Consider the following 26,360-nt stretch of genomic DNA (forward strand, 5'->3'; position numbering starts at 1 on the left):
GCACACAGCCAGAAAATTAACAGATAAAAAAAAACAAAAAAACAAAAAATACAAAAAATTCAAAAAACAGAAAAAGAGCAATGACACAAAAAGCTGTGTGAAAAGGCTGCCGAGCAAATAGAACAGAAAATGAAAAACGAGGAAATTAATAGAATATCTTGCAGCACTCGCCACATCAAACAGGATGTTGGGCCAGAGGCAAGCAAACAAGCAAATGCATTTTGTCAGAAACAAAAAATAAAAAAATAAACTGCTTCTCTTTTCTTTCCTTCATCCAAGGCGTCTGCTGGCCTGTCAGGAAGCGCCCCCGAACGAGTTCCACCGCGCCCAGAAGGCGTCTCCAGACTCCACATCCACCATCCGCACTGCCTCCCGGAACTCCCCCCACCGACACCGCCGCCACCCCCTGCTTGATCCCCAGCAGCTGCCCCCGCACTGCATCCACCGCCTCCCCGCGCCGCTCTCCCCGCACCCGCCACGCCGCCTCCTTCCCCTCCGGAAACAGCACCACCAGCAGCCCTAGCGCTGCCCGGAACAGGAACGACGGGTCTCCCCACCGCACCTCCTCCACCACCGCCGACGCAATCTCCACGCTGAACCGCTTCGCAAACAGCGAAATAAACCACATCCGCACAAAGTCAAACATCAGCTCCTTCCGCTCATACAGCTCCCCAAAGAACCGCAGCGCTGGCTGCTCACACAGCACAATCACCATCCCCACCACAAAAAAAGAAAGGAAAACAAAAATCAAAATTAAAATTAAAAAAAAAGAGAAAACAAAAGCAGCACACCAATTTCGACTTCTTCAGCAGGTAATGCAAGAACCCGTTCATCTGCTGCATAAACGCAGGCGTCAGGCGATACAGCTGAGTGAAGAATGGAGACAGCACAATGTTTGTGAACAGTTCATATGCACCAAATTTGTCTCCGAAAAGCGTAACAAGCGCAGCTGGATATGACATACCCTGCAAAAATCCTATTTCTGGGCAACGAACAACAAACCTCATTAGCAGCTCTCGAACGTCATCCTTTGAAAAGTCAACTGTATGTCCTCCATCTGCACTTGACACCAAAGTTGTCCGTTTCACATCCAGCTCAATAGTACGGAATGGCAGTCGAAACATTGAAAGCTCATCGTCACCAATCAATCTTTCATGAAATTTTCTTTCCCCATAATATCTAATATTCTCAGATTTTCTCTCCTGCTCAATTCCTTTTTCGCACGATAATCCCATCATGCGCACAGAAGGAAATGCTTTCACAAACGGTTGTAATGGAAGTTCTGCTCTTGTTATGTCAAAATCTGGCAGTTGGTTTGCTTTACCGCTTGAATGCATGGAAACTGACAGAATTTCATCATTCCAAGCTTCCCTTGATCCACAAAAATTGTCATGAGGTGTTTTCAGTGCAGTTGAAATGGGAGTCAATGCTTTCGCTTCATCTGAATCGCTTTCGTTCAACCATCCAAAAAGTGGAAGCGCTTGACTTTCACTTTCATTGGTCATATTTAAATTCAATGACTTTGAGTTGAGCGTATCTGTACTTTTGTTCTCTTCAGAGATCTTATCAAGAGATGCTGATGATTGAGTCGAGTGCTGAAAGTGTCCTTGAATTTTTTCCTCGGATTTAATTTGTCCTTGCGATGTTTGAGCTTCTGCTTCCAATCTTGTTGAATCTTCAAATTCTTCTCGTGCAAGTATTGATCGGATTTCCCTTGCTTTAGCAAAATCTTCTTCATAATCCTGCCATGTAATTAACATATTCCTTGTCATCTGACGCACCCATCCTGCGAATCTCAGCTGAGTCGCAACAAATTTATTCTCTGCAAGCTGTCCTGATGCCCTTCCCTTCCCTCTAAATTGTTTCTCAACATACATATAAGGAATGCTCATTTCTTCCTCATTCAATAATTCGCATTCTCCGAAGAATTCTTCAGAAGAGCTCTCTCCTCCTCGAGTCGGTGAGATGGAGTGAAGTATTGTCGATGAAGACGAATTTGAAGGAGAAGAAAGAGTAGCAAATATCGCAGAAGATAAAGATAGATGAACGGGAGAAGCAGAGGCTGAAGCTGATGCTGGATGCATGCTCGATTTTACTTGTTTGGTGGCTTGAGGCAAAAATGAATTAAATCCAAATGAAAATGAATTGTTTTGTTTGGAATTCGACCCATTACCAGTTTTTTGTGTGAAGGCACTTGATGTTTTATTGCAAGTATTGAAAAAAGGAATTATCGAATTAAGCGAATCTGTTTCTGTTTGAGAAGGAGGAGCATCAATCAAATGCGAAGGACTGAAATATGTGAAAGAGGGTGCTGAAAGAAGGATGGGTGATGTTTTGGCTGAATCTGAGAGGATGAATGGTAGATAAGAAGGGGATTCTCTCAAAGAATCATGTAAAATTGAGCGGATATCAAACGGAAGGCAAAAATGTGGATAAACACTCAACTGAATCTGAAGAAAATGTGAAAAAACTGGCCAAGTCAAATTCGGAGCCACTTTCAACGATCGAATCAATATCCGAGTTGCATTAATGATTGATATTGGTGTTGAAGCATTTGATGGGATATTAACAAGTGGCGGAGTTTGTGTAAAATCCGATACTGAGCGAAAAGCAAATGGAGAAGAAATAATATCCTCAATCAGCAATAGTAGTGCTTTGACCATCGAGTAATTCGAGCCATATTGGATCAAAAGTGACACAAGTCCATTTAAAATCGAAAGTTGGTCAAACATTTGATCCTCAACGGACGAACATGAAATTTTGCCTTTGTTTGATGATATCGTCAGATAGTGAATCAAATCAAATGGATGAAGAAGATGAAGAGAAAGCGCAACATCTTCTTGAGTTTCTTCTGTAAAATATCTGAAAAAGAACGATAAAATAACTGTCAACAAAAAATGAGCGTTTGTGATTGAAGAAAGCGCACAAAGAACAGAAACAGCAGATGATACAACAGATGTCACTTGGCAGCCTAAAAAAGGTAATATAGTTGACAGAAATTTTGCTAAGAGATTTGGTGATGGTAGTTCCAGAACAGAAAAATATTCCGATTTTAAGTAGTTGATTCCCTGAGGATTGTTGCAATTTTGTATAGCAAGTGCTTTTTGTTCATTGTGCAACTGGATTAACGCAACAATTCGCTCTGCAATCGAAGAAACAGAACTTTTCCGTCTAAATGAAGTAGGTTTTTCGAAAGAATTTCCCCCTTTTTTGATGCCAAGAATAAAGAGAAAGCTGTCAGAATTGATAACCCCGCACATCAGGATGAAAGCTGTTTCGATTGTCACACTTAGCAAAGACTGCCATTGCTCAAGTATCATTTGCGTGCATTCTTCTTTCGCAAATCCTTTGATATTTTCGCTATCTGAAGCTGATGAATTTGATGGTATTTTTTCGGAACTGTTATGAATCGATGAACTTAGTCGCTTGAATTCAGAAAGATGTGGATCAAAAGTCGGATATTCGCTCATAATCGAGAGCAGACGGAGCAAGGCATCTGCGCAGTTTCTGCTATGCAAAGTTAAAGAGCTTGATGTAATGCTATCTTCAAAGACATCTTCCCTAAATGGAATGAAATTGTGATTTTCCTGGTGAGATGAACTAACAAGGCAGCAATATGGAATCATCTTCACATATTCGCCAGCCATTAGCAGTGTGTGTTCTTCGAGGCAACAGCGAAGGGAAGCAAAGCAATCAGAAAGCGTAAAAAAGCAATCAGAGCAAAATGGACTCTGATTGGAAAGAACAGAAAGCAAAGATAGAGATCGAAGGCAACGAACAGACGCAAACTGAATAGCTGGAGAATCAATTCTTTGAAAGTCGAGAAAAAGGTTGCTCTGGTTTGCCAATATAGATTCATTTGTTGAGACGCTTAATGTGTCCTGCTCTTCTTCTTTTGTGGACTTGCTCAAACATTCAGAACAATCGTGCACAGTACTTATAACCTCTTTGGTTTTACCATCCCTCATATCCTTCACTGTTCCCGTTACAATATATAAGCACGCTTTCATTGCTTCGATAGCTATTTCCTCTGCTGTATTGATGATCGCGGGTGAAGTACATGGAGAATGTTCGCATTTAATCCACTTGCATTGCATTTCTGAACTGAGATCATCAATGACTTCCACTTTTCTGCTTTGATAACTTTGAATCGAATTTAAAAATTCTGAATGATGAAAAGAAGAAGCAGAAAAGCTTACAACCGGACTTGAAAGAAGAGGGAAGGTTGAAGATTCAATAAAAGCGGATAATCTGCGGAAAATGTTTGGAGAAGAAGAATTCAAAACTTTCATCGAAAAAGGCGAAGATGAACGCTTTGGAGACATGGAAGAAGGAAGAGGAGATCCACAAAACGACGAAGGAATAGGTGAAAAAGAGCGAAAAGAAGAAGGAGACATTGAGGTTACTGGAGAATCTGCCGAATAATCGAAGAAAGAAGGAAGATGATTAATATGTGATGTAGATTTTTGAATGTAGGATATTTTCTGAGAGAGAGACGGCTTGAGTTGTGCATCTGAATTGTTGGAAATGCTTGCTTCTTTGCATCTGTTCAAAAACGAATGGTGGAAATAAGGGCGTTTTAGTCCATCAAATTCCAGCTGAGATGGCTTTATGCAAAATTGATAGCAATCTGATGATTCATTATTCACAAAATACTGTTCGAATTCTTCATTTTCCAGTAAACAACGAGAGCATCCTCTACACAGATTGTTGATGTTTGCATTTTCAACATCTTTAAGGTGATGTTCCTTGTTCAGACCAGAAATATATAAATAATCATTGGCAGCGCATTTTTTCAGCTTATTCCGAATTGCCTCCGCTTGAGACACACGCTTCAAATCTGAGTCACTCAGCCCCAAAATTCCAGTGAGATTTGTATACTCATTGACAGAAGAAGATGCTGTCTTTGGTGTCTTCAGCTGTTCGCAACGGATTATTGGAGACTTTTCCGGAAGTGGCGTCGATGGCGATGAATGAGCCGACTGGATGTGTGTGGTTGGGCTTGCTGAATGTGCTGCCCTCGACAGAAAAGAAGTGCTTGAAAATGGCGACAGCGGAGGAGAGGCTGACGAAGCTGGTGCTGGAGAGGTCATCTTGGACGGAGAAAGAGGACGTACTGATGGAGAGGAAAGGGGAGTAATGACTGGAGATGGAGACGAATGCAAGGAACCAGAAGAAAGAGAGCTTTGCTGCGAGGGAGTGCTTGAAATTGGAGAAGACACATGGTACGTTCCCAAATGTGGGGTGTGTGTTTGACTTGATGTCGAAGGCGATGAATGCAGCGAATGTTCGCTCTGATAGAAAGACATTTGCTGAGCTGTCAGATGGAGAGGTACCAAAGAACTGTGCTCGAATGGGGAAGAGCATTGCCTTTGAACAAAAGACAGAATGTCACTCAGAACATTTTCTGTTTGGCTGTTGAGAACACCTGTCTGGCCAAGCAATCTGAGGTACTGTCTTATCAGTCGACTAATTGCAACATTCAACTGAGAGCTGCTTAAAGATGTGAACTGGCGCAATTGTTCTGAAGAAGCATCGTTTATTTCATCTGAAAGTTGAATCAGCGCAGCTATGGATGCGCAAAGATGACTGGAGTATTGCTCAACTAGGAAATCGCAGTGAAACGCCTTTAAAACAGAAAGAGCAGAAGATGCAAGCTGTTCGGGTGAGTTTGTGTCTGAAAGCGCAGAAAGAGCAATAAAGACAACACATGAAGCCAAATGTTGAGCATCCTCTGCTGTTGGCAACACATTTTGTTCTTCAAATAAATTATCATTTGAATGTGCTGAGAACAAAGAATTGCTCGCTTGTTCGTGTGGCAGTTGATCGTCATTAGAAGATATTGAAACAGTAGAAACTGAATGAATGGAATCAGAGCTTGCTTGGACTGAATCAGAAGATGATGAAGAAGCAGAATACGACTCTGATTTTCCGAGATGATTTTTTGTTGCTTGTGCAGAGTTTGTATCTGATTGAGTCGTTTGCTGGACAGAAATAGGCATAAACAGATAAGAAGGATTTGGCGTTGAATGAATCAGAGAACGAACTCTCGAAAAGCGAAGCCGAGAAGAAAAGGCAGATTTGAGTTGTGAATGTCCACAAGATGCAATGCACCTGCAAATTAAGTTGTGTGAGAGCAAGAATGCAACCGGGAAAAAAATGGAGTCGTGTGCTTCAGACAGTTCATCAGCACGCAATTTAGTAGTCGTTGTGCAGATGTGTTTCTGGATGGAAGGAATATGAATGGAGAATGCAGGATTGTTGAAGAGCAAGGATGTCAATGCGATTAAGGCCTCATTGGCAGTTTTGTGGCAGATAACAACAGTTGGAACAAAATGATGAAAATGAGCATGCGCTGTATTGTTTGTTGCAGTTGCAGATGATGTTTGGAATGAAGATTGAGATTGTGTTTGTTGAAACAAAAGATCGCTTTTTGAAAGAATAAGCGGTAATGTTAATTCCTCAGAAAATTTAGTATTTGTAGATTGAGTTTGTTGCTGAGCGTCAACTGGAAGAGGTTGTGAAGGAGAATGAGTAATGGTGGAAAGTGCAAGATTAAAAGGCCCTGCTTTAGCTGTCCATTGGTCTGCTGAGTCTGGAAGAGGAGGTGTTGCAAGAGAAAAGAGAAGTGTGACAAGAGGTGCAATGAACTGTGACTGGATAAACGGAGAAAGAAGTGTCACCGCTCTGCAAGCTCTCCACATCAAAAGATGATTTCCAGAAAGAAGAATCTTCAGACACAAAGTTATGAAACTTGTAAGAAATAGAGAAGATCGCTCTGAGCTTTGAATGCTTTGTTTGACTTCATTGCACTTATTCTCTTTCGGACTTTGTTGCTGTTCAAACGGAGTCGAATTCAAAAGAGATTCAAATGGTGGCTTTCCAAATGGTTCATCCAGCTCGCGGAAAACAAAAGATGCAAGTGATTGTTTGTTTGTCCCGTTCGTCAACGGAATTAGCACAGAAGACGAAAGGAAAGGGAACTCGTCAGGAAGATCAGCTAAGTTGGAGGGAGGTGGTGCTGTGGGTGGTGCTGTGGGTGGTGTAGTGTCACTCAAAATGTGGTCGAGGACTATCTTTGTAAGCGAAGTGAAGGCGATAACCTGCGACGAAATTTGGCAGAAGGCATCAGAATTGTGTGGAGGCATTTCCAACGGAAATGGAGTAGATTTGCCTTCGAAGGGAACTTTTAGTGCGATTCTCTCAAAAAATGAAGTGCACTCAAAAGAAGAGGCCATATCTTCACAGAAAAAAAATAAGGCCGAAGAAGAATCTGGTTGAGACTGTGATTTGTTAGGAAGTTGAAGCGAATCATCAGAAAGTGGGATAGATTGTTCAGAAGAAAAAACAGATAATTTGAAGTGTGTGATGCGATGGAGTGAATTTGGCAGTTGTGAAGCAGTGTTGTTTGAAACGGGCTGATACGAGCTTATTTCATTTTCCGAAGAATGCAAGAACTTTGAAGTCTCTTTTCCAATAACATTTTGTTTCGCAGCTGGTGCGTGGAATTGGGGGTTTTCAGTTGGATTTTCGTTTTGTGCCTTTTCCTTTACTTTTCTCCTTAGAAATCTGCTCTTTTCGTTCTTGTCTTTTTTTGGCATGGATGTGCGAGTGCTGGATGTGATGTACAAGCAATCGCTTGTCCCAAAACTTTGAGAAGAAAAGGCCCCAACAGCAGAGGAATCGCCAATCGGAAGAGAAGACACGCGATCTTTTTCCAGCGGCTGAAAAAGAACCACTCGAGAAAGCGAGCGGAAGAGCTCTGTTTTGATTGAGATATGCTCCTTTCCACAAAGTGAGGCGAGCAAAGAGAGAGAAAAAGGAGAAGGTTTCGAAGGTAGTAAAGTGCGAAGAAGCGAATCTGTTTGCTGAGAAATTGCGGGCAAAGAAATAAGCCTGCTGAAAACAGAAGATGCGACTGTTGAGAGCAAAGGATGATGGCCAATTAGAAGAATCAGAAATATGACCAACAGCGGAGAAGAAGACGAAAGTTCAATCAGCGATGAAAAGAAAGTGATTATGACAGGAAAATGCTCGTTGCTGTTCCACTTGTCTCTTATGGATGCTATTTTTGAGTCGAACAATGCGATGGGAGAGAAATCTGGCGAAGACATGCTAAAAACTGGTGTCACACCAAAATTCCCTTCTCCAAAAGTTTCTGTTTTCTGCCTTGCTGATGGCGACGAAGGATGAGAAGAATGAGGCTCCTTGTCGTTCTTTCCAAATGTTGAAAACGAATGTTCCTGGCTTTGTCTCATGGTCTGCATTCGAAGTGCCTGCGATTTATCAGAAGTCTGTTGCGCTGCTCTTTGAGATGACTTGGTATTTTTTGAGGCATCTGCTTCACTCAGAAAGCGAGCATAGTGCCCAAACAGCAAAAGCTGCTCGCTCACATCTAGTTTGTCTGTCCGAAATTCTTCGTCGTCTTCATCGAACGATGAAGGATCCTCTTTGGGCTTCTCTTTTGAGCTGCTTTTGGCAGATCTGATCCAATTCATCAGCGAGCTCGACTTCTTTTCGTGCTGTGCAGATTTGTTTGATTCGCTCGACGAAAAAACGCAATCAAAAGTTGTTGACTGAGCAAAAGGATACATCTGTGCTAAGTCCAACGCTGTTGGTGTTAATAATTCTTGATTGAAAAAGTCTGGCTCAAAATATCTTTGTGTTAGTGAGCTTGGAACAGATGAATTTGCCTCTGGAACTTTGTTGTGTTTCGAAGAAGTTGAGCGTCGCTTTTTCTTCTCATTTAAATATTCGCAGTAACTTTTCATCTTCATTTTCAGTGAATGTATCTGGCTGATCCGATTGAGATGCTCGTTTTGCAGTTCTTTCAGCAGAACATCCAACGCTGCCTTCATCACAGAGGCGCTCCAGCGAGGCAGGATGTTGTCAATCACACTGTTTTCGCTCCATTCTGTCAGCCGTCTGAAATCGCTCAAAACAGCTCGACGCAAATCAGATATTGGATGGAGCATTGTTTCAATTATCCCAAATTTGTTGATTCTGTTCTGAATGCGCTCAGCCAGCTCTTCAAATGGATTGCGAGCAACCTGCCTGGCAGATGCGATGTCCAAACACAAAGAGAACAAAGACGATGGAGAATGTGTTGATAGTGCATTGCTTTGTTGAGCCTGGATTGGTTGTTTTGCTAAGTTTCCTGAAGAAGAGTAATTTTTCCTGCGATTTTCATTGTTGTGCAAATTTTGCTCACGAGTCTGCAGCTTGGACAAAGATTGGGATTCAGATATCGTCGAATTCGGCTGATTTTGTGAAAAAACTGTTGGAAGAATAGTTTCTGTGTGGATAGATCGTTTGATAAACATTGTAGTGAATCTGACAATAGAGTCAGAAGGCAGCAGATAAAGAGAGTGAATAAGAGAAGGAGAAACGAATGGATTGCACCACTGATTGAATGACTTGAAATAAGAAGTGAAAAGAAAAGCATGATTGAAAGCAGAAAGGAGCTGCGATTTCTGTTGGGACAAGTCAGGTTTGTTGAAGTTTAGTGAATGCAGCTGATTCGATGCATCAGAAGAAGACACTGCAGAAGACTGATTTTTGGAAGAGCGAGTGGTTTTTGCTATGAATTGGAGAGCGTGCCTGTAGAACTGTCTGGCTTCATAAATTGCATTGAAAAATTCTTGAAAGGCAAAATGAGCAAAGCGATATAAGATCGGAGGATGGAGTGTTTGATAAAGAAGATCAAAGAAAGACGGTACATGCAACTCCTGGTCAGACGAAGATGAATCCAAAAACGAATGTTCAGCAAAATTCTGAGGAGCATCCTGGAGTGATGGCTCGTGTGTTGAGGAATGAGACGAGGCTGATTCGTTTGAATGGGCAGATGGCACATGAAAACTGCGAGTGAACTGCGGAGTAGCAGAAGAGATTGGTTCACTCAATTGAAAATCGAGAGAGTGGGGAGATGACTGAAGAGCAGCTGGAGCAAGTGGAGGAAGTATGCACAACTGCTTTGTGAACGTTTCCAGAAAGGGAACAGGAATGGCGAATGCTTCTTCGTCTGTTGTTTGCGACACCTGTGAGAGCGGAGTGCCCATCGAAAAATGAATAGGATCTTGTTGCATCGGCTCGGCTTGCTTTGCATCGCAATCTTTCTCGCCTGATATTTGTGTGATTGTGTTCCGAAGTGGGGAAGGTATTGTTTCTTCTGCTCCAATTGAATAATGTTTTGTTCTTTCAGTAGGCATTCTGATGTTCTGCTCTGAGAAATATGAAGTAGGTGCTGATGACCCACATCTGCACTTCTGTGCCTCTTCATCATCTTCGTGAGATGTTTGCACTTCATCTGAAATGTGTGTTGAGGACTCTGAAAAGAATGTTGCTGATTTGCTTGATTGTGTTTGTGGCTGAACGACAGAATCTTCTGTTTCTGTGTTTCCTTTCTGTGTAGCCGTTCCTTCATCTGATGTGTCGTCAGAATCAATCCCCAAAAGATTTCTCAATGCTTTTTCTTCAGCACTTTCAAGTGTATCTGGTGACGAAGCAGTCTTCAACATTTGCTGTTTGGAGGATAAAAGCATTTCATTTTGCGATCTTGTTTTCTTCAAATGATGCTTTTTCTTGGTGATTTTTCTGAAAGACCTTTTCTTCAAGCCATGTTCTAAGCTGTCTCGAACGTTCGCCTCATTTGCGAGGATGTCCAGCAATTCTGAAAAGGTACCTTCTTCGCTGCTGCAGCTGCTGTCGTTTTCAATGCTTTCTGTTGCCTTCTCTTCGACACACTCGCTGCGATAGAAGACTTCAATCGGAGAAGGAGGATCAGATGCTGCCTCGAAATAAGTCACAGCTGGCATGTAAAAAGTATCTGAAATTGAGCGAAGTTGATCAAATAGAGCAAAATTGTAATTTTTTGTAATTTCAGTATCTTCCTCTCTCACACATCCGTACGTGAAATCCTGCTTTTTTTGAGTGTTGCCATCTTTTCCAAATTCCTCACTTTTCTTTTGCTTGTCTTTCATCTCTTGCTCTAATATCTTCATATCTTTTTCTATTTCAATTTTTTTATTGTCTTCCTTTTCTTTATCGCATTTGCAGACATTGTCTTTCCCTTCCTTTTCTTTTGTTTGTTCTTTGATGTTGTCTGCATCGCCGTTTTCAGTCTTTTCAAAATGGTTTTTAACTTCATCTTCGTTTTCAGAATTGACAGTTAATTTCTTTTTCGTTTTGTTCCTATTGCTTGTTGAAATGGCCTCTTTTTGTTCGGAGCATGAATACGAAGAAAACTGTTCTTTGTAGTACTTCACTATTGCCAGCTCTCCTGCTTCAGCCTCAGATTTGTCTGTAAACGATGCAAATGTCACTGCTGAAACTGGAGGAATCATCAGAGAAATATTCAGCGGAAGATACTTTCTCTTCCACCATTTGCTGTCCAGCTGTTCCAGTGTTTGTGCTTCTGGTGGAACAAAAGAAAGCAGAGAAGGAGATTTAAAGTGGTTGCTTATCAGCTCTTTTGCAGTCAGCGGTAAAGGAGAAGACGCTGCCTCAGCCACAAACGAGGAAATAGACGAACTCAGCTCGATTGTTGGCTTCGCCTTTCCTTCATTTGAAAAGCTAAATGTTGATCCAATCGGAGATTTCAGTGCTTCTCCGTTGCTTTTTTCAGAATCCAGCTGCTTTGGCAGTGGGATGCCGCTCAAATCGGGTGAATGTGGAGAAGTTTCGCTTGCTGCAACAGAAACATCCAGCGACGGAGAGAGCAGAGGCGAATGCATCGGAGTCGAAGGAGATGTTGCTGTCTGGCTGCAGCTGGAATGAGTCCGAGAAAAATCTGTAGAAGGAAGCACTTCGACTGGAACCCATCTGACAAGGAGAGAAAATGGCGTGTCCATCTGCCCATTCAGCTGGCACCACGCTCTCATCAGATAAAGCGAGGAGCAGCACTCAGACACAACCATCTCGGCGTCGATGTCGATTCTGTTTGCTTCCATCAGGCGATGCGCCAAGCGGCAGAGAAGCTCTACTTTGGGGTCGTTTGACAGAATGAGAGCGAAAAAGATGCGGCTGAAGAGCGAAGATGCAAAGGAAGACAAAGAGAAGGCTGAAGAAGGGTGTGGAAGAGCAGACAAAGAAGGCATATCGCTGCTGCCTTCGTCATTGGCATCGATTTCGTTGGATTTGTGTTCTGTGGTTGAAGTGGATGATGAAGTGGCATCTTGAGATGAATGTCGCTCGTGAAATGAAGATGGCTGAGGTGGAGATGAAGGAAGTTGCGAAGTGTCAGCAATTATTGTGGAAGAAGAAGATGATGATGATGAAGCAGAAGCGGAAGTGGAAGAATGTTGCATATCATTTGCAGCACTTGTGATTGCATTTCCAGATCCAAAAGAAGGCAAAAGAGAAGAACTCGACTTGGAATGTGTAAAAGCAGCAAGCACATGTGATTTTTTAGAATGGGCACATGATTTGTTGAGATGTGATTGAGAAAAAGACGCAAAGGGAATTTTGATGTTTGGAAGAAGAACAGAAAGAGATGACATGTCACTCTGAGGAAAGAATATGGTGTGTCCTGCTTTGAAATGAGGAAAGCGGTCAGAAGATGTGTCTGTGGGTGGGAGCGTAGTGAAATGTTGTGAAGTGAGCTGAGCTGTTGGTGTGATGCCATAGAGACAGGAATGAAGTGCGATAAGGAAAAGAAGACGAGAGCTGAATCGGAGCGGCAAATGGTGCCAGTTCAGAGGCGGCTTGGAAAGCGCATTGGCAACTTCAAACAGAGCAGCAGACACTAATGAAGAGGAAGGAAGAAGATTGGCAGAAGCAACAGAAGAATCTGGTGTGTCTGACGAGAACGGTTGAGGCATCACTGAAATGTTTGGCGCAAACGACTCAGACAAAACAGGCAGGCGGAAACGAGAGAAAGATTGGGCAAGCGAACACAGAAAAAGAGGATAGCGCGAAAATGAGGAAACAAATGGATCTTTCAGAAGCGTGTCGGTGAGATAAAGAGCTCCTGGATCGCAATCAGAAACATCGCAGCTGTTTGAATTGCTGTCAAATGACTCGTTTTCCATTTCGCTCATCGCTTTTTCCAAACTCCACCGAAAATCCTTCAGCCCAGCCGCCATTTCGATGCGAGTGGCAAGCAGAGCCCTGGATTGGCACGATGTAAGTGGGGAAAGCGTAGCAGTTGAATAGAGCGGAACGATCGAATGAGAAAAAAACAGAAAAAGCGAGACAGGAAGGATGCCTTGGGCAGGCTGTGAGTTGCTCTCTTCGGTCACACTGGTCTCGTCTGAGGCTGTTTTCTCAGACATTCCCTGTTCTGAAAAGGCCTCATTTTCTGTGTGAAGAGAAGGCACAGAACTTTCGTGTTGTGATTGCTCATCTTGAATAGCTTGCTGTTGAATGTGTTTGAGAACACTTTGAGGTCGTTGGATGGAAAGAGTGTTCGCAAAGCTTGGCTTATCGAAAATGTGGAAAGGAAGAGGCGACGGGTGGAAATGTGCAAAAGAGGAGTTGTTCTCAAAAGAGCCTGCTGAATTGCTTTTCTTCTGGTCTGCTTCTTCCTGTGATTTTGTCAGCGTGTGTCGAATTTCATCAATCAGAGTGTCTTCCTCGGCATTCGCCAATTTAGCGTTTTTGCTCTTCCGAGACTGCGTTTTCGAATAAGCAAAAGAATCAAGATGTTGACTCCAGGATGTATGCCTCCTTCTTCTTTTTCCATCTTTCTTTCGAAAATGATGCGGGTCAAGTTGAACTTCTTTTTTAGCGCTTGAGACATTCGATGCTGTATTGCCTTTTTGAGAGTCGGAAAAATTGTTGTCAGTCGAATCACCGTTTTCGCTTGAGACGAAATGAGCAGCTGTTGCTTCTCTCTGTTTCTCAATCCATCTGCCTTCTCCTCTCTCTCCTTTGGTAAACTGTGACGAGCGCAGCAAAGACGTCATGTCTGAGGAGCGAATGGCAACAATACATCGAGTTTGAAGCAGAAGAAGCGGAGAAGATAAAAAACGGCACATAAAGAGAAGATTTGAAAGGGATGGAAATGAAGGTGGGGGCAACGAAGAAAACTGAGAATATAACTGCTCTGATATAATTGAATGTTGCAGATGTGCATCGTTTTCTTGAGAAGATTCTTCATATGAATGTTCTGTCATGTCAGTAGAGTCAACTGTTTGGCTTTCTTCGCTGGACGTTTCAGAAAAAAAGTCATCAAGTGGCTTATCGCCTTCGTCTTTGGATTGTACGCTTTCATCGTCATTTGAAAAGGATTGTAAACTTGGATAATTGCGAGGTATTGAGCTGAGCAAAGAAAACATTGAAAAGACAGAAGGACATAAATCAATAAACAACAAGCATCGTCCAGCATATAGCTGCGAAAGAAGATATGTTTTCTGTTCTTTAATTGATTGTGTAGATGATCGCTTTGACGGAGATGTATCTATTAATTCAGGCAGAGCAGCATTGCTAGATAAAATAAGCTGCTCCAATCCAACCATATTAGAAAGCAAAAGCTTTGCAGAATTATGATTAATTGATAAATAAATCGGAGTGAGATCCCATCTTTTATCTATATTTTGAGATTTATTGTGATTTTTTGTGAGGTTATACAAGTATTGAGCTGCATTCCAACATAATCGTCGAAGTGCCCATGTTTTCCCTGATGATTCGTTTCCGCATACAATTAATCGTTGAGGAAAATTGGGATTTGAAAGTTCTTCATAATTAAAAAAAATCTGCTTTCTATGAAAAGATTAAAATTTTAAACTATTAAAAATACCAGTATTCAAACTTTTCAAAGTGTTGCTGATGCTTAATATCATATCTACACGAATTTGCACTGAATTTTCGTTTGCTCAAGAAATTATGCAACGAAAGAAAAGATGATGGTGATTCGAATTGGGCCTGTTTTAGAGCATCAGTTGCTTGCGTCATTTCTGGACCTATACATATTGAATCTCCAAAAATAATCGGTGGAATCATTAAACATTTAGTGTTTGATATTTCCGCATGGAATAAACTATCATATTGATGGCTATATGTCAAAATGCATTTTTTTAGATAAATCAAATGATGTTCTTTGAAATTTTCTTGATTCCATTAGACAGTTTCAATACACAAAGAAAAAATAATACATAAATAAAATATATAATTATCAAGCATTTTATAACTGTACAACATGAAAAAAACATACGACAATAATTCATATGAACAAATGAAGGGAGGCCCAACATAATTTTAATATTCTTCAAAATGTGTGAAATTTGTAAATTTTCTTCAATTATTGTTGTGGTTATTTTATCAGTTTGTCTTTTAGTCAGTTGATTAAATCTTTATTCATATTCATTGAAACAACAACTTTTTTTAAACTAGTTTTGGTGTGATAGCAAGCTGAAAATATCAAAAATTCCTTTTTTAATCATGAAAAAAAAAATATGTAATGCATCTCAATGCTTTTTTTGCATCTGCACAATAATGAATTATGATGAACATTTTTTTTTTTTTTTTTGTTAATTTTTTATTTATTTATTAACATATTTAAGTTTTTTTTTTTATTTAACATTCAATAGAATTTTTATTTTGGAAGAAATATTTTGCTTTTTGAATATTGTTCCACTCAATAATATTTCATATTATTTCTCAATTTTTATTTATTTTTTTTATTATTAGGCATGGGAAAGTTAGACTTATTTTGATAAGGTTGAAGAAAAAGTTTTGAATAAATCGTTATTTTTTTCTTAAATGCAAGAATTTTGCATCATTTGACAAATTAAAAATTAATTCAATTTCTTTTTATTACCATACAAATATAGATGTTTGATTGAATGCTAATTTTATTTTCCATATTTGCATACCAAACTAATTACAAACAGTTGTTGAACAAATCACTTTAAAAACAACGTTAACTTCTTTTTCGTTGAATTTCAACTGAAAGGAAATATTTGAAGTTTTGAAACGTTTTCCAAATATTATCATTTAGAATGATTTTTTTTTTTCAATACAAATAATTTAGAACTTGTGTTTCAAAAATTTTGATATTTCAAGAAAATTCAATTTTCAAAAAAATTTGAACTTGCATCAAAAACGAAATTTCTTTCAAAGGTGTGCAATCGTTCTGTTTTTAAGTATAAGCCAATTACATAAAGTCATGAAAAAATGAACGAAATTCAAATTTTCTTATTTCCATTAAGTCACTCAAACTCTTTCATTAATCGCAAACAAAGCAAAAACACCTCCCTCTTTTGTAAAGAATCAAAATAAAAATGAAATAAGCTTTGATACATATCAATAAATATCACAGAAATAGTAAAACGCAAGAAAAAATTGCGCACCGAAATTAACAATATAACAACTAAATTGAGAGATAGATAAATAAAAAGTTAACAGGTGCACATTCTTTTTGAAATGAAGACAAAAAATAACATAATGATCGCGAAAATGCTCACTGGTCAAAATCAATATTGTAGTAACCATTTATAGATAAAAGAGGTAAAAATGGCTTCTTTCTCTTTTTCTCAACAAAACGAGAAATTAATGAAAGAGTACCAACTAAAACTAAAAATATAATCACAAAAGACAATAAAATTCCAATAGATATCCAACCCCATTCTTTCTTCTCTTTTTCTGAAAGGATATTTAGTAAATCAATGCGGATAGCGTTTGACCAGTGAATTCCATCTCCAGTGACATAGCAATACACACTATCAGGTGGCAATTTTGGAAACTCGCTCAAAATAATTTCTTTTCCAATAGAATATACAAACGCTTCTTCTGGTTCAAGTTCTGCAGATCTTTTTGCTTCACATTCGACAAATTGTATTGCTTCGCTGAGTTTTTCGCCTACGCTGCTAGAGTTATTGCCACTTTGCTTTTGATAATAAATCTGAGATGGGCAAGTATCTTTGTTATGAAATTGAGGGGTAGAATGATATTTCCGAAAATTACTTTGCATGATGAGCTCGAGCGAATCAGGATCAGTCGGAAGAATTTGTGTGGATGAAGTGGAAAAAGCAAAAAGCGGTCGTGTGATTTGCAACGTTTCTATTTGAAACTTTAAGCTTGATATATGTGGATAATTGTTAATATTTGCTGCAATTGAGCCACTAGCCAAAATAGGAGTTTTGTTTGGTTTAAAGCATTCGACAGAAGTTCCTTTAAAAGATTCACATTGCTGATCGCATGAATAATACGAAACATGCGTTCCTTCATTACTTTTGTCGTCAATAAATCTATTATTTTTTGAAAGAGATAGATTTGACTTAAAGCATTCGATATTTAGCGGCGATGAAAATGAATCATCAAGTTCAATGACATTCTGATTGAACATGTTGTGTGAAAGACTGGCAGACACTCCTCTCAATGCTGAAAATCCCCCTCCGATATTCATCTTGAATGTTGATTCTTCTATTACTGTGTTGCTTGGATTATCTCCATCCAAAGACGATGGTGATCTTAAGTCGAGTGATTCAGTAAACCCTCCACCACCAGCTAATCCATGAATTGTGTCATGCATTGACCCGAAACATTTATTGTTCAAAAATTCGCATCGATATATTAAAATAGAAGGATTATCTTTTTCATTATTTTCTCGAGTTAATTGTTTTGCTGAACTCGCATGAACGTACATTCCACCACCAATTCCAAATGCTTGATTATCTTTAAATGAGCAATGCTGCATTTGGAGATAAAAACCTTCTTGATAATTTGAAATATTTCCACTAACTATTTTTTCGTTAATTCCTGAAAAGAAAATGCCTCCGCCAGTAAAATGTGAAACGCATTCAGAAACAGTCAGGTTCAGCGCATGTAGAGCCGTGATATATTGTTGTGAACACAAATATAAACCTCCTCCATAAAAAGCACCGCATTGAGAAATTTTTACATCCGTCAAATTCACAGCAAGCATTGAATATGTACTTGGTTCATTTACAAACCAAATAGTTTTATCCGAAATTTTTTCCTTTTGCAAAATATTAATTGCTCCTCCACTTCCAGCAGTGCATCTCTCAAATACGCAATTTTGTGTAATATTGATAGATGTTACTTTTTTATCAACTTTGTCATTCAGATTTATTGAAATAGCTCCTCCATTTATCCCAGCAAAACAATCAGAAAAAGAGCACGAAAAAAATAGCGCTGAATCCAATTCAGAACCTGTTAATAAGAACACGCCACCTGAGCCTTCGCAAGAACAATCATTTGCAGTCAGTTGTGCAACGTTCACTTTCTGCGCACCAAAAATCGCAAAAGCACCTCCATTGCCGTTTGATCTCGTTTTTGAAATTAATACATTTCGGAAGAGTGCTTCACGCATTCCCACAATTGTAAACAAGCCTCCTGATGTTCCCCCTCCACTTGGTGAAACTAACTGTGGCTGCTGATGATGATGTCCAAGCTCTTCGGAGTCGAAATACCAGCCATTGTCGTAAGAAATAGAAGTCGAACCTGAGGCTGTATGAAATTGGGCAGGATGAATATTTTCTCCTGTGCTTTCAGTAAGCATAAATGTTAGTTCTTTGTTACGATCACCTTGTACGAAAAGAGCTGATTCGCAAAAAGAGTTTGGTTGAATTGTAACATTGAAAAAATTCATATTTGTTAGAAATACTGACTGCATGCTAAGAAATAGTGCGACAATGCCTTCGATATTTGAAGCTTCAAAATAATCGATATTTAATTTCCCATTTATATCTGCTGCAAAGAAGTTTGCTGTTTCTCTTGAATCCAATTCGTGTTGAAGGTTAATTTTTGCAGGTGCAAAAGATGAATATTTCGGAACAATAAAATGTTTGTCCTTTTCATCTTCAGAAACAATGTGTTCAAACAGCATTTGATTGTCCATAAAAGAAATCTCTGAAAATGCAGCATCGCCACCAACATGAGAAATCCATAAATCTGCAAATATTCTTCTGTCTTTCAGCAGTGAATCTGAATTTATGGAACTGTTTAACATCTTTTCCTGCTTAATTTCACCTTTTTTCTTGCTTTTATCTGACAAACAGCAATTATGTTCAAATTCATCATTTAAATTGTAAAATGCGCAATCAACAAATTTATTCTTTTTGAAAGTCAATTTTGCTCCAATTAATTTCTGAATAATATTTGTAATTGTAACAGAGCAACCGCATCCGCGAGTACCTTCTCCAGAATTTTGATCTGGATGGATATTTGCATTACTTGCGAAGCAATCTGCTAAAATATTATTCTCGAATGAGCAACCTGAAATAGAACAAAGTTTCACGCTATCGATATTAACTGCCATCGAATATAGTTGATTAAACGTGCAAGTATCGATATTGCAAGTCGAGGAACCATAAATGTTGATAGCACTTGAATGATAAGCAATTTCGTCTTCAATCAATCTTTCGCGAATCTCTGTCGAAGTTAACTTCAGTTTGGCTTTGTTTTTTTCTTTGTGAATAAATGTATCAGAGCGATCTTTCTCTAAATATAGTTCTTCTTTTTGAGAAAATTGAAGGATGTGCGAATGAGTTGTCTTGGGATTGAACGAAATTCCACTTATAGTGATTGACTTTCCTCCTAAAAGATAAATCTTATTTCCAGAATGGGAAAAGAAATTTACAGTAGATATGTTAACTTCGTCGCAGTTAATGCCATACAAAAGGCCAATCCCCTTATGAGAAAACCCAAATGTGTCAGTTTCTGAAATTCTGCCACAAACAACCAAAGAAGCAACATTGTTCGCTTTAATAACATAAGGAATTGATGAAGTTGACTACAAGTTTGATGAAAATAATAAAGCGTTGTATTAGAAATACGTGTTTTTCAAAAAGAATAAATAAACAACAGAAATATTTACAGGAAAAAAATAATTGAAATAAGCATTTTAAAAAGTTAAATACCTTTGGATACTCAAAATGTGATGGCTTCACAAAAGTGATGGTCACGAGCGAAGAATCAGTAACTGAAATAGGCAAAAACCATTCAGCTACATTTTGATCGGCATTTGTAAACATTATGTTTGTTAGGAAAATGGAGCAACATTTTTCTTTAATAACAATTGCATTATGTTCATATGTCTGAACACATAAGTCTGAAATAGTCACTCTGAAAAGATAAAAACCACAAATTAGGAGGTGAAATAGAAGATAATGAATAAAGATTATAAAATACTGAAAGAAAATATCATTTCAAACATTTCAGATTCCTTAACAACAAAAATGGCATCTCTCTTTGCTTTTGTGCCTCCAATCACGCTTTCTGAATCAGATCCAAATATTCGCAATGAATGTGCTTTTGAAATGCACAGGACATCATCTTCCAGAAAGATACCTTTATCAACTTTTATATCCACATACTGCTGTGGCGATGAAATTGCATAAAAAATCGTCCTGCAAGCAGCGTCATTCCCCTTCAAGCATTCTGCTGAATCAGCTCCGTTCATTTTTACAGTTATAAGTTTCTGATCTTCATTCACTGCCACTTCTACAGAGTTTGTCCATTTGACGCAAGTGCCTGTAACATAAAAATACAGAACAGACGGAGGAACAAGCGGAAAACCAATTAAAGTTGTTGGCGTTAATGTTTCTATTTGAAGATATGTTTCACCATCATTCCTTGTTCGTGTTCCAACTGCTTCTATAAATTGAGAAGGATCCAAATTTGAATACTGAAATCTCTTTAACTCAGATGCAGAAGTGCATTTAATGACTGGTGGATTATCAATCCTAGACAGAGAGACATAAATTGCTGGATGTGTAAGTATTGTGGTTGATATGTGAAACTTTAATGGAGGAAGCACTGGCCATTGGTGCGTGGAAATAGATTGCGTCTCTGAGATGAGCAATTCAGGATAGCCCGTATTCATGCAGAAAATCTCTGTCAAGTCATTGGCGTTACAAATGACATCGCAATAGTAATAGTTGTAATTTTTTTGACTTTGTTTCATTTCATTCAAAAACAAATTTGAAAAAAGCACTTTCAGCATTGAATCTTGACATTCAATGTTTGAGTTAGCAGCTTCTGAAGCTTTTTGTATGTTTTCATGATTGTCATAAAATGTGTCGTTGTCAATGACTCCATTTATTCCCTCCATTACGGAAATACCTCCTCCAATATTTGAAGCAAATATGGAAAAGTTGATGCACAAAAATGGTTTTTTGCTTGCTAAAAACGGAGAATGAAAATCCGAATATGGCTGAAATGTTGAAGATACGTCAGAAGAAAGTTCCAAATTCTTTGCCATCAGCGCTATTCCTCCTCCACCAGAAACACTCGGAGCGATATCGTAAAACGCCCCATAACAAGTATTTCTTTGAAAACAATTATTAAAAAAGTATATCTGGAACGAGTCTTTGTCTTCCTTTGTTATACTTGAAAAAAATAAATCTGGACAAAAAAAAGCTGCGACCATTGCTCCGCCAATTCCTTCTGCAAAATTATTTTTCAGTTCTGAATTTTCCATACAAAACGCATAGTTTTGTTCATTGAAAGCATCTGATTTATTAGCAGGAAATAAAAAGGTTGAAACAAGAATGCCCCCTCCGGCAATGCAAGCAGAACAATAGGAAATGTTTAAATTAAATATTGTTATGAAAGATGCACATTTGTGAGAACCAATAACCATTCCCCCCCCATATATCGCTGTGCATTTTGAACATTTTAGTGAATAGATAATTATGTTAAAGCAACACTGTTTCTCTTTAAATTCTCTCGAATCAGATGAAGATTTACCAAACATCGCATTGCGTGAACCTAAGTACAGGCCACCGCCTTCTGTGGCACTGCATTTGTCGAGCGTTACATTGTCTTTTAAGTTTACATTGCACTTTGATGCATTTGAGTTTGAGTCAAGAGGAAAATAGATTCCTCCACCACGCATTTGTGACACACATTTCGTCAGAGATACGCTTTCAAACTCGATCGAGTTAGCTGTTGAAGACATAAGAACTATTCCTCCTCCGCAACCTTTGCTTTTGCACAGACTCATGCTTAATTTAGTAATGATAACTGAATTAAATCCTATCAATGCAATTGCTCCTCCATGGCCATTTGTCTGTGAATCTGTAATACTTCCTTCTTTTAATATAATTTCGGATACGCTATCAACCGTCAAAAACCCTCCTGACGCACAAATATCTGCAGCTTCTCGATTTGTCAATGATGATTCATGCGTCCCATCCTGCTTTCCATCAAAAGACCAGAAATCGCCATTAAAAGCGTATAATGCCTTAGAAGTCTTTGAGAACATAGATGATTTGACAGAATTAGCTTTGAAATTAGAAATTACAAGATTTGTTGGAATTTCTTCAACTGGAAATCCTTTTATGAAGATTGAAGATTCACAGAATGTGTTTGATTGTGTCGTGATGGAAGTGAAATCAATGGAATCAAGCTCTAAGCGCGCGCATTCCACAAATGCAATGACTGTTCCTTCGCAAGAAGTGGCATTAAAATCAGAAACAAATGAAGGACATTTTATGTCTGCCCCAAAAAAGCAGGCTGAAGGACGGACAATCTTCGTGTGCTTCATGTTCACAGCTAAAGGTGCGACAGTTGCAAAGGCAGGAACAATAAAATGATCCTTTTTGAATGCTTCATCGTTCAAAAATGCATCGCAGCTCATTTGGTCGTGTTCAAAGGTGATGCGTTGAACTTTAAAAGTTGCTGCTTTGGCGATGTGCCCAACCCACACATCTGCAGCTACATTTTTTGTGGCATGTCCTTTTCCTTCACTTGGAGAAATGAGGGTGTGAAACGAAGAAGTTTGTAAAGATGAAAATGGCTGAAATGTATTTGTTAATGGAAATGATGTGATTGAAGATGGTTGTGAAGTGGTAGGTGTATGATATCTTTCATTTTGAGATCTCTCTTTTTTCAATAATTCAAAACATTTTTCTGTTATTCCATTATGAGAAAATTTGAGATTATTTAATTCTAATGAATGTTCAACATTGGTAACTGTAATTGAACTTCCACATCCCCCGTATATTGCATTTGCCCCAAAGTATTCGTTCTGTACTGGTGGTATCGAAGGGATTATACAGAGTTTGTTATCGGAGAATGTTGAATCTCTTATTGTACAGTCTTTTACCGTATCAATAAAAATGCATGTTGAAAACAATTTTCGAAATGAACATGTATTTATTTCAATATCGTCGATGCAAGTAGCAAATATGGTAATTGGTGATTCCAATACTCTGTGAATTGCATTATTGTCGACTGGAAACATATTTACCTTTCCAACTTCATATTGATAGTGAATATCATAATAGTGTTTACTAGATATGTTAGCAACTGCACCTATAAGTTTTGATGGGATAAAGTTATAAAATAATTTGCTGAAAGTGTAATGTTTTCCTCCATTAGCATATATTTTGTTTCCTTCGCTTTCGCGAAACAACAGATTGCAAAGATTAACATTTTCGCATCCAATAAGTGAAGCTAAACCAACGCCTTTGCAATTAAATTCACCAAATTCATTTTGATCTTTCAAGCCAAAAATATCTAAATTAGTTGAATTATTCGCTTCAATGAAATATGGAAATGATACACATAACTAAAGCAATGGTGAAATATTTCAAAAATAAACAAGAATAAATAACTTTAAATATTTAATTGCATACAGTAGGTACGATTAATGAAGAAGCAGATTCAATTTCTACTTTCACATGTGAAGAAAATGAAACTTTAATTGGAATTTTCCAAGTATCCGCCTGCTCAACAGTATTTATAAATTGCACATCCGCTATTCTAACATTATTAGTGTTTGATTCAATAATTATTCCTCCATGTATAGACGTATCAATTGAAAAAGAATGCAGAGAAACACTAAAATAATATGATAAAAACAAATATGTTTTAAAGCATAAATATTGTAAGGTCGTAAATAAATATATTCATACTCTTCAGATTTTTTTATAACAAATAGCGCATTTCGTTCGTGTACGTCTCCTGAAAGAAATGTTGATGTTTTCTTTCCTTGAATCATTAAATTTTTAGCACTTGTAATTTCTACTCCATTTATTTCACAAAATGTACCAGAATTAATTGTAAGAATGACATTTTCGACAGTTGCTGATAAAGCATAAGAAATTGTTTTACAATATTTTTCACCGCCATTCAAGCAACCTTGGATGTCTTTACCATTAAGATCAACGACAATATGTATTTCATTAGATGGCAAGCTTAGGACCCAACAAAAGCTTGCCAATAATAACTCTAACAACATAAAAATTAGAATTTTTCAGAATGTGGATTTTGATTATCAATTATGGTTTGATGAAATTTTTAAAAATATCTGCGTTCTTTTTTTCCCTTTCCACTCTTCAAGCAATAATTGATGTGTATTTGATAAAATTATGCAAAACTGATTTATTTTGTTGATTTGTCAGATGAACTTGTTTATAAATAAAATAAAAGTTCAGTTTTTGCTGAATTTGTTCATGTTTCAACTTGTGAAAAATATTAAAAAGTTATCGTTCAAAAGTCAAAGAAAATTTTTTGTTCATGCAGTTTTATTTGAATATTTCTTTCAATAGAAAAAAAATTTTATTTTTCATATCTTTTTACAAAAAAAACTGATAAAATCAGAAACTGCTCTTAATATGGGTAAATAATATTGAATGAGATGGTAATATAAACTTTCTTTTTATTTTTCGCAAAAAGAAAGAAATTATTATTTTTTTCATAACTTTATTTACCTTTTTAAAATGTATAAATGAGTAAGTTTTTTTTTTCTGCTCACAGTCACAATTTATACGTGTGATTATTTTTGAAACCAAATCTTCTTTATCATAAATTTCGGTTTGAAAATTCACATTTAATGCGAATAAATGAATACTGAAAAATCATAACTTCAATCAAAGACACTTTTTTCATAAATCATGTCTCGAACATCGTTATTTGAAGGAATTATCGTTTATTTTTCTTTTGAACAACAAACTCCTCTTCAAAGAAATACAACCTTTGAAGAATTAACACTCAGAAAAAGGTTCTGATATGAAATATTATCACTCATATGGAAATAACAACATTGTCAAGTGTTTATTTCATTTTATTTAGATTTCTGTTTGGAAAAACATTATTGAACTATTTTTTCTTTTTTTGAAATATGTCGGCACAATATAAAAAAAACTATCAAAAAAACTTTGACAAATTTTTTCGTGAAAAATGTGCAGTTTGTGCAATAAATACCGGACAAGATCGATTTCTCTATAACTGCAAGAGGAATTCTTCTGACAATTTTCCTCTTAATATATCTCATCGATGCAAATTCGTTTACTACACAAAACAAACATTTTCATGCCGACTGAATTTGATATAAAGATATTTTTGAAATCTTGGAGAAACAAGACTTTTTGTTTCTCCGAGATAAAAATCATTTATTTTTTCTGAGCACAAATGAAGCTTCTTTGAAAGTCTCGTTTATCAAATGAGTTTGAGTTAATGAGATATATTTTGAGGAAAATTGTCAGAATTATTCCTCTTGCAGTTGTTGTGAAATCGATCTTGTCCGGTATTTTGTGCGATGTCCGGTATTTTATGAGATATCTGAAATTAATTTTCATTTTTTCTGTGTTAAGTCACATCGCTTATAATCACAATCGGATATAGTCACAAAATGTCGTGCAAAAACCGATGTGATTATATCCGGTTTTGACTGTATTTATGTTTTTGATGATTTTAAAGAACTTAATTTTTTTCTATTTAAATATGATGAAAGGAACATTTTTGTCAGTTAGTCACACTATATAATGATGCATAATTTGTAAAGTTTTCTTCCGTATTTGTGATTACAACAACAACAATTTTAATAACAAAAATTAAATAGAAAAAGAACAAAAATTTTTTTATTCATTTTTTGTTTAAATTGAAAATTTTCCAGACTCTTCAAATTTTGCAATGAATACAAAAATATATGGGTCGTTATTTTTGAAATCATAACTTTTTTCGGGGTATTGGTTTTTCAAAAATTAATTGAATTTTGAATAGATTTTTTTAATTTAAATAAACCAGGTTTATTCAAAAGAACTCATGTTTATTCGAATAGATCTGGTTTATTTGAATAAACTGAGTTCATTGAAGATAGACTGAGTGGTAATAGTCGATTAGATCGACACCCTAGAAAATCGATAAGTCAACATAATTTTTGCATCAAATGAAATCCATTATTAATATGAACAATGAAACAACGTGAAAATCAAGGATCTATTTCTATTTTTTTTTTCAATAATTAACAGAAAAAATTTTAATAAAAGGGATAATGATCATTAAAAACAATTGTTAAATGGAGGAAAAGAGGGAGATCTCATCTTTTTTTCAATGTTTCATAACGAGGAAAATTGCTGGGATTGGTTTAGGTTACAAATTTTATCGGACAAAAAGATGGAGTGCGAGAAGTGTGGATGAATAATGTGCTTTACAAAGGATTCTGTTCAAAG

The 26,360-nt window shown here is 37.4% G+C and overlaps 2 protein-coding genes across 2 annotated transcripts; both read right to left on the reverse strand.

Annotated features, from left to right (window-relative positions):
- Positions 1–175: 175 nt before the first annotated feature.
- MONOS_7912 (putative Rab-GTPase-TBC domain) lies at positions 176–14,940 on the reverse strand (the record flags this gene model as incomplete). The annotated part of the gene is made up of 3 exons (XM_067878278.1): positions 176–691; positions 792–14,700; positions 14,750–14,940. 3 exons carry the CDS (start codon positions 14,938–14,940, stop codon positions 176–178), a joined length of 14,616 nt encoding a protein of 4,871 aa, XP_067735548.1.
- Positions 14,941–16,047: 1,107 nt separating this feature from the next.
- MONOS_7914 (uncharacterized protein) lies at positions 16,048–21,331 on the reverse strand (the record flags this gene model as incomplete). Its single annotated transcript, XM_067878279.1, has 3 exons — positions 16,048–19,693; positions 19,821–20,025; positions 20,115–21,331. 3 exons carry the CDS (start codon positions 21,329–21,331, stop codon positions 16,400–16,402), a joined length of 4,716 nt encoding a protein of 1,571 aa, XP_067735549.1. The 3' UTR covers positions 16,048–16,399.
- Positions 21,332–26,360: the final 5,029 nt, after the last annotated feature.

This window comes from Monocercomonoides exilis, assembly GCF_001643675.1.
Source record: "Monocercomonoides exilis strain PA203 chromosome Unknown scaffold2-2631571, whole genome shotgun sequence".
Lineage (NCBI taxonomy): Eukaryota > Preaxostyla > Oxymonadida > Polymastigidae > Monocercomonoides > Monocercomonoides exilis.